At 29.7% G+C, this 9,920-nt stretch overlaps 1 protein-coding gene and 1 pseudogene across 1 annotated transcript; both read right to left on the reverse strand.

Moving 5' to 3' along the window:
- Window positions 1-1,009: 1,009 nt before the first annotated feature.
- Window positions 1,010-4,916, reverse strand: LOC114188296 (uncharacterized; annotated as a pseudogene).
- Window positions 4,917-8,470: 3,554 nt separating this feature from the next.
- On the reverse strand, window positions 8,471-9,565 carry LOC146885409 (uncharacterized). Its single transcript, XM_085674913.1, has 6 exons — window positions 9,539-9,565; window positions 9,185-9,452; window positions 8,982-9,078; window positions 8,778-8,899; window positions 8,609-8,693; window positions 8,471-8,522 (listed from the first exon to the last, which is right to left on the reverse strand). Exons 1-6 carry the CDS (start codon window positions 9,563-9,565, stop codon window positions 8,471-8,473), a joined length of 651 nt encoding a protein of 216 aa, XP_085531039.1.
- Window positions 9,566-9,920: the final 355 nt, after the last annotated feature.

Here is a 9,920-nt window from a genome sequence, read left to right on the forward strand (position 1 = left end):
ATAAATCAATTAAGAACCTAATAAAAAACATATTGTTGTTGCTTTGAGAAGCATTGTTGCTCTATTTCATTTTTTCTTTTGTTGTCTATTTTTTTATCTGCAACAACCAACAAAAAAAAAAATGATTGATACAAATAAGCACTTTATAACGAAGTGTTACCAAATTACACCTCTTTGTTCAAGCTGTTTTCAATGATAACAATTAAAGAAGCAAAGATATAAATAAGTTAATCTATGTTTATACAAATGAATAAGTTAAAATAAGAATAAAAACTAATTAATTGCATACCTATAATCTCTTTTTTGTTAAACAACTTCAAAAATTTCTTTGTACACAATGTTTTTAGTTGTGTTGGAACCTGTTTTCAAATGGTTGTATGACTTCAAAAGTGCAGGATATAAACAGAATAAAAATAAATCTTTGATATAAGAAGAATTAGGTAATAAACAGAAGACTCACTAAACTCCAATCCAGTTAATGAATGCCTTTGTATAACAGTTTGAATAATTTATCATTGTCAAGTTCGAGTAAAAAACATATACATAGTAAAAAATATCAATTTCAGCTTAGTTAAGTCCAATCAAACCTGATATGTTGGTACTTTCAAAAGCATTGTTGTTGTGTTTAATTTGTTTGTTCTGTTGTCTTATTTTTCATCTGCAACAACAAAAAATTCACTGATACAAAAGAACACTTTATAAAGAAGTGTTACCAACTTACACCTCTTTGCTTAAACTGTTTTCAAACTACATTTGTAGAATGAGATGTTACAAACTTACATCAATGTTTATTACTTCTTGAATTCAACCTTTGTTGTAACACCATCTTGCATTTTAAACAATGATTTTTCTCCAGTCCAAAATAGAACATGCAATACTTTGAAAGATAACAATTGAAGAAGAAGCAAAAAGATAAATAAGTTGATTTATGTTTATACAAACAAATAAGTTAAAATCCAAATAATAAATAATAAATTACATACCTATAATCTCTTCTTTGTCAAAGAGTTTAAAAATTTTCTTTGTACACAACGTTTTTAGTTGTGTTCCTAACATTTCCATCTTCATCTAGTATAAGTATTTTCAATCCTCTTTTGATTTTTACTCTAGAAATAACAACATATAGCTAGCCATGTGTGAATACGGGACGTGGAAGATAAAGTCTGACTCTAGAAAGAATTTGTCCTTGACTTTTGTTAATCGTCATTGCAAAGCATAAGGATATCGGAAACTGTCTTCTTTGAAATTTGAAAGGCAACCCTGAATCAGATCGAACTAAATCCATTCTTGGTATAAAAAATCTGTCACCAATGTTTTTTCCAGTAATTACAGTTGCAGAGATTACATTCTTGCCTAAATGGTTAACTTGCAATCTTGTGCCATTGCAAAGACCTTTCGCTTGATCAATATTTCTTAAGAGCATAATTGGCACACATGTTTTTAACTTCAGTTTATGATTTGGTATCCCTGAACATTTGATATCATTTAAGAATTCAGATGTAAACCATTTAGATTGAACTTCATCTTGTTCATTAGATTGACAAGGTGTATCTGAACTTAAATAAGTTACCTCTTCACCACCTAATAAAGACAACATGAGTTCATTTACTTCCTCTACAAAATTAGTTGTTGGGCACAAGATTGCTCCATCATCAAAATAACCGGGCTTCATCATGTTAACCACAAATTGAGGATAGACAAATTCAACCAATGACAGTAAAGGTAACTCTATATTTGCAATCAGCAGCTGTTTTGGAATCTCAACCATGCACTCACCATTCTCATTTAAATCCATGTCTCTATCTCCAATCTTCAATATCCAATCAACAAATTCTTTGATATCATTGGCTATTTGAGTATCTGTTGTAGTACTTAATCTCATGTTCTTTGAGAGTTTGAGCACTTGACAACACTTCCATAACTCAAAATACTTGGTTGCTAATTTGATGATATCAAACCTAGATCCTTTCTTGATAGCAGGTAAAATTTGCCTGAAATCACCTCCTAACACAGCGGCTTTACCACCAAATGATTTGGCATTATTGGCATCATCAACATTTTTCATAATATATCTTAGTGTTCTATCAAATGCTTCAAAGCACATTCTATTCATCATTGGTGCTTCATCCCAGATAATCAGATTGATTGCCATCAAAAGTTTAACATGAAGACTACCTTGAGCTATGTTGCAAGTTGATTCATCATTAATTAACAATGGGATGTAGAAGGTAGAGTGTGTTGTTTTTATACCAGGAAGTAGTAAAGAAGCAATTCCACTTGATGCTACGTTCAATACAATCATGCCTTTGCTTCTTAGAGCAGCTGACAATGTCTTTCACATAAAATTTTTCCCTGTACCACCATAGCCATATAAAAAGAACAATCCTCCCTTTCTTGAAAGAATTGCTGTCATGATATCCTCATATACATGAACTTGTTCATCAGTGAGTGCTTTTAACAAAATGTCATGTTCTTTGGCCATGTCTTCTTTATTATATTGCAGCTCATCAACAATAAATATATTCTAGAATATATGTAGATCTGAAATATCAAGTTGAGGTAATGAAGGATAATCTTTCAAACATCTACCATTTGACATTAGCATTTCTTGTATTTGAAGCAGACAAATTTTCTATAATTTAGCATCTTTAATTTGAAGACCTGCATCAAAAAGTTAATGCAATCAGAAATTATATTTCTATTAATTTAAAGAAATGACAATATACAATACCTGGTAAGTTCAACTCCTTTCTTTTTCGGTACAAAATTCCATCACATAAGACACTCCAAGTAGAATTCTAAACTACATCAAGTTTAGAAATTGTATTCATCGACAACAAAGTAACAAATAATCTTCTAAGTTGATAGCCAGAAGCAAATTCACTTGCTTCTTTGATTGCATCAATATATTCTTTGTCGTCAGTCAACAATCCCAAAGCATAGAAAGCTTCTTGGTAGGTTTCAAAAAATTTACCATCAATGGTCTTTATGTTGTCATAATCAATACAACCTTTTTGAATGGTCAATAATATCCTCAAATAATAAAGGTCTCCAAAGCCAGGAGGAATATAAGTAAGTCTACCAATGTTGTAGCCTTTCTTCCTTGGTTTCCATTCTTTTTCTTTAGCAAACCACACAAATTTGCTTGGAAATTCAGAATAAGTCAATTCTTTTCCTTCTGTATAAATTTTGTTAGCCTCAAACCAAGCTAGAAACATTGTGTTAGCATTTTCTTATCTATTTAAGACCACATTAATATCATCATCATCTTTAAACAAAGCTGATTGTTGGCTAAGAAGATGGAATGTCAATCTCTGAACAGGAGGCCATCTATGATGGATGTCAAAAGCAAATATTCGCCAAGCTGCTTCACATGGTGATGATAGATACCTACAATCGTAATACCTCTTGATCTCATCAATAATGTTTGATTTGTCAGATTCTGAAGAGTTGTTGCTTATTTTAAGAGTAGCTCTGTCAGGACCTTTGTTCACACAGTAGAACAAATAGTTTATTGAATTGGTCTTGTTGCAATACTCTGTACTGACGTGAGCTTAATACCTCATTAGAAGAGGTGGATTGTAAGGAACAACACTTCTATTGTCAAGTTTAATTCCATTCTTCTCAACAAATCTACCATTATCAAGTCTTCTATAGCATGGATATCCTTCTTCATCAATTGAAGTTGAAGATGAGAATTTTTTTGGATAAAATTTATAACATCTACCTTCCTTCATGCACGGTTAATTATATCTTGCAGGTCCGCATGGCCCATGGATCATGTAACTTGAAACAACTTTTTCCAATTTGGGGTACAAATCCATATTGGGCAATTCAGCTGATATTACTTTATAAATATCAATTGGATTTTTCAATTTGCTTTCTCCATCCAACCACAAAAGTATATGGACATGAGGTAATCCTCTTTTTTGGAATTCTACTATGTACATTCCTGGATATATGAAAAAAAAATTGAAATTAGTTGTAAGAATTTCATTTCATCAATATCTTCACCATGTATATTATTTGATACAAAACATACCTATAGTGGTTTTTCCAAAGAAATCCTTCTTTTTAAAACATGTCATCATTTCATCAAGCTTGATTTTGAAGACTCTACATACAATATCAAGTATGTCTGAAGCGGATAACCTTTTGGCCAAAACAAATTGTCTTATTTGACTATAATTCACATTGCATGTTATAGTAATGAAAAAATCATGATATCCAATTTTTTTACAAATGGCCATAACATCTTGACAATTGTTGAACATGTACCTGGTACCACTAGTGAATCAAGCATGCAAGACAATAAGTCTTCCAATTAAAGAAGGATTTGTCTCTCCTCTATTAACAACCTCTTGTATTCCATTAAGAATATCACAATGAATTAACTTCTGATTAGCTCTAATGAAAGACAACTGTTGTGCTTCAACCATTGTATAGCAATAAACCAAAAACTGTTGGAACAATCGGCATGCATTGACAATATTACCAGATTCTATAGATCTTTGTTGTATTCTGAATGCAATAAATTCTCTCAAAGAAATTCGAACTCTCACCCTTGATTTACTTTTTGAATGAGATTCTCTTATTGGAATATCTTCTTCATAACCATCTTCTCCATATGGAAACATGAGAGGATATTGCAGTGGAATGAAAGGAGTGTGAGTTTCATGTAGTTCTGTCAATTCACCAGAATAATTTTTGACCATTATATCTCTGCCTACATCTATATTGGCAAAATCACCAACTATCAGTGCAACTATTTTATCACATGAAGGTGTGTTGTAGACTCTAGGGTCTTTGTTTCTGCCTCTAAATAGTCTTAGGGTGAAATCTGATTTCATATTTTACAGTGACAAATCACTAACTCTTCTAAAATATTTAGCAAGAACATTATGATTTTCAATCATTTTATCAAATCAGCAACCAATGATTCATCTAGAACAGATTCCTTACAGTTTGACCTAAAACATAATTAACGGAATAGATGTCAACAAATGTATTTAAATATTTAATTTAAGCAACATAAAGCACATGTTAACTAACCTGAAATGCTTCATTTTGTTACTCATTTCATTTTCGGTATCATATATGTACAATTGTGCAAACTTTGACTTTGATCCATCTTCTGGCAATAAACTACCAATATGGTGATAGTTCTGTCCATTAATAATAAATTGTGGTTGAGCATAACCATTGTTCATTGAAGCATCTATCTTACCACCAATTGAAGTAAATGAGAACATGTTGTTGTATATTATTTTATTCTGTAAAAATAGTTTGCTTCTATGATCTTCACCATTTAACAAAGCTTGAAGTAGATTAGGTGTTTTTTTTAATAGTGGAAGTTCCACTTTTCGCTTTTGCCAACACAATGAGAATTGAACTTCTTTTGAGGTGTTACATTTTTCTGCTCTTTCTTCATACCAAAGTTGAGTTTTACAATATTGACATTCCAAACAAAGTTCTCCAATATTAAGAAGTTCTAAACATCATTAAAAAGCATTAGCATGAAATGCATATATTTACTGTCAAATTATGTACAATTGGTGTTCGTTTACCTTGCAACTTTGCTTTGCAATACAATTCGTTTGTACTTGTAGTATCTGGTTCAATTGTGGTCAAATGACATGCATTAAATTAATGATTCAAATTATGTAGTTATTCACATGACTAAGTTTGGCATTAAATTTGTGAATTACCTTCATTTGTTATTGTTGCTGAAGAATCATTTGTTGTGTCTGAACCATTTTGTTTTGTTGTTGTTTCATCATCAAGACTGAATATGTTTTGAAATGATTGTATGACTTGAAAAAGATATTTGACAACCTTATTCTTAGAGACATAATAGGAATCATTTACAACTTCAGATGTTCCACCTATGGAAAAGAATTGTTAAAATACTTTACTTACATGCACTGCCATTATCATTATGAAGATTGATATATATCAGTAAAAACCTACTTACCTGCACTACCATTGTAATTATTTCGTCCATTGTTTCTTTGTCTGTTATTGTTAACAACTGTACTGACTAAAAAAACAAATTGATATAAATTTTAAATTCTTTTTCTTCATGGAATTAAAATAGGTATATAAGAAATTAGAATGAATGTAGAAATATACCGAAAGTACTGTTGTATGTTACAGTAGAAGCTGGAGATTGTGAAGTGATTAAGTTTTGTTTGATTTAATTGTGAATTACAGTACTGGAAGAACTTGATATATTGTTTTCAGTCACTACATTCAAATGAATCTTATGTTATTATTTATTAAAATGAGATTTGAGGCATATTATTGAACAACCAACAAATATCATTCACCAATTGTTGTATGAAATATTGCATTCATATTCTGAAGGTTGTTCATGTTATTCTGTAGATCTGTAAAATTATTATTGTAAAAGTAGTGAATGTAACAAAATAAACAAAAATAGTTCATTCATTGATGTAAGAAGAATTTCTAAAAAAGTAGGTTAGAAACAGAAGACTTACTAAGATCCAACTCTTGTAATGGCTTCCTCTGTATAGCCTTTTCCAATAATTTTTCAGATTGACTTATTTTATCTGTCATTACAACAGGAAACATATTTCATTATGCATCTATGTTGTGAAGTTCCAATTGAAAAAAAAATTAAAGTTATTTATAAAAAGGAAACCTGATATTTTGCTACTTTGAGAAGCATGGTTGGTATATTTAGTTTTTTTTCTTGCATTCTCTTCTTTGTAATCTGCAACACCAAAAAATAAATAAACATACAAATACATAATTTGTAAAGACATGTTTGTTGAAGCCATTCTCAAACTACATGATTAAAATGAGATGTTAGATTACTTCTTGCATGCAACCTTTCTTGTAGCTCCATCTTCCTTCTAAGCCTTGCATTTTTGCAATCGTTTTGCTCCATTTTAGAAAAAAAAAATGGAATACTTTGAAAGGTTACAATGGAAGAAGAAGCAAAAACAAAAATAAGTTGACTCAGTGGCTGCAAAAGCTTTTACTGTTTTATTCCTATATTGGTGAATGTATTTCTTAAACTTTTTTTTGACATTGTACCTCTAATCACTATTGTGAAAAGATAAATGTTTGTAATTGTAATAGAAAAGCAATTGTAAGAGTATAAAAAGTTTTTATCAGTAGATAAAGATTAAAAATAGAAAGAGCATGCAGTGTTGACTGTTAATAGATCATAATCAATCATATGAATAGGAGTTCTTTCATAGTTGTTTTGTTCTTGCAACTAACAACACATTTCCTTTTTATGTAGGTACAACAACACATGTTTTTTTTATGCAAGTACTATATATAGTACAACAAAGAGGACAATTTCATAGCAACTTGGTTAAAAATTTTGTGGTCAAACATTCAGCAATTTTAATATGATTATTTGTCAATCTGATAACATATTATCAGTATCTGCACATCCTAAAGCAACATACATCCATACATATGATAGATAAGTATGATAAATATGATGATAGACTACCAAAACATAAATCGCAGAGGAAATTCAATATTCAGATTAAAAGAAGTTCAATTAAAATGGTTTTCTTGATAATATATGAATGAAACATACAATAATTATATACAACACACCAAAAACCATCCTCCAGCTTTTTAGTTATCAATATGATCATACATCTTTTATTTACAGTACCAAAATAAGGTCTGAGTGTAATTATTAATTTTTTGCTATAATATGTGTCACTTTAAATCAATGTTTAATTAAACTTTCATCATAAACTATTTATTTGCATGCATAGAATTTGAGAGAAGCTTCAAACTAATTTCATTAATAAAAAATAAAACTATACATATGCATTGCTGAAAATATAAAAAGTTCTAAGTTGATCAACTACATAAGTAGTAGACATAAAAACAAAACTATTGTTACTCGGCAGTTCCAAAAAACAACATAAAACAAACTCTAAATTAAAAATTACAATATGTCAGCACTTTGACACTCTGATTGCTTTTCATCTGGTCTACTTCAAACACTAGGTCAATAGTTTCATCAAATCCATGAGCAATACAAAATTTCTTCCAGCCACTTCCAATTTTGTTAGACTTCTTTGGATGATTTCTCAACAGTAGTTTACACTTCACTATTTTGCATAGTCCATGAAGAACAATGTTTTTAAATATTCCTTGACGAAGATAATTGCCAAAATCAGCTGGAAAATCCTAACAAATTTAATGAAATAATAAAATTAAATATAAACTAAAAATCAAGGAAATATATGAAATATAAATAAAAAGATAAATATAAATCTACAATAAACATCCACTGAGTAATTTAAATGAATTTCACCATATAGCTAGCTTGGCATTGGTATGGATTGAACAACAAAATTGGATGCAACCATTAAAAAGTCATTCTGACCTCTTTACAATCTTTGAGACCTTGAATGGTTGTCCTAGGTGTAAGCGTTAAAAAGTCATCTTCAACAGTATGTTTGGAACTCTAAGAAAGTTGAGTTAATCCTTGTGATGGAGATTCAGTGTTCTCACACATTCTGTGAAATAAAAATTAAAGTTAAGACAATGAATATAATCGAAGATTTGAAAGTTATAATAAAATGAAGAAGAATTTTAATATTACCTTGATTTTAGTTTAGATGCCTCCTTGAAGTCAACATTGTACTTAATCCTAGTGCATAACTTACAATTTTGAACTTGAACCTTATCTAAATTTAAAAATATAGTGTATGTGAAACTAACATCGAATAAATAGTAATAAGAAATGTATAAAACTAATAAAAAAAGTTTACCTTGAAAAGTTTTTACTTTAGCAAACTCTATACTTATTGTAGTGTTTTGTACTTCTCCACTTGAAAGAAATACATTTGGTTCATCCACATAAATATCAAACAAAGTACATTCTATTTGAAACCTAAACATTGAATAAATTTTATGTGAAATCATTATTTTAACAGGAAGAAGAATGTATGTATTATACTTTATAACTAAAGTACCCATCAGCTTTTATGGCAATGGCATTTAATTTTGTTTTCTTTCCATCAAATTGCAATTCTCTTTCAGTGCCCACTCCCACCAGTAATCCCAAGATATCTACATAACTATTCATAAATATCATATCAAATATTTTAAAAATAAATCACATAACAATAAATAATGATACAAAAAAATGGTACAAAAACTATAAATATTAACTTACCCACTAAATAATCAGTATCAAATCCAGTAGTGGTCAATAATGACAAAGGTGTGTATTGTGGTTTGATATTTGGAACCAAGTTAGCATGAAGCAAAGAAACTTTTGTACCAAACTGGAAATTAATCTTATAAGGGTGGTGTGTAGTTCTGTATATTCCACTATTCAGAGTCACATTAAAATTTTGGATGATATAAACATGGCTTTCAGATATTTCAGTCTGAAATTTGTAAATTAGAGTACGTCTAATGGACACATTTATTTTACCACCCTGAAAAAACTCAATATAATAAACATGTTTAACGTACACATATTTTCTTCATAACAATGATGGAAAACAATTAAACGCAATATTACCTCTTTGTCTTGAATAACCAACTCCATGGAGAAAGAACACCTTGTTTATTGAAATCTGAAACAAACCATGAACGTATGACCCTAACAATGATATTCCAGTTATCCTTTTCCGGAGTAACTTCGCTTAGGTTTTGGCTTTGCTTTTGAACTTCACAGAGAGACATATTGAACTCATAACAACGATATTCAAAAATGAGAAGTAAACAATTGAGTATTAGATTTGTGACATATTTATACTAATATAGATAAAATAAATAAATAAATAAATAAAGATAACTAAAACAAATATAATAAATAAAAAGGTTAAAAGCAGGTATAGAGTTTCAACTTTTTTTTTGGGTCAAACCATGAAAAAAAAGTAAGGATTAATCATAACATGGAT

The sequence above is a fragment of the Vigna unguiculata genome, chromosome 6 (genome assembly GCF_037176805.1).
Source record: "Vigna unguiculata cultivar grain cowpea cultivar isolate G323 ecotype 2 chromosome 6, ASM3717680v1, whole genome shotgun sequence".
NCBI lineage: Eukaryota > Viridiplantae > Streptophyta > Magnoliopsida > Fabales > Fabaceae > Vigna > Vigna unguiculata.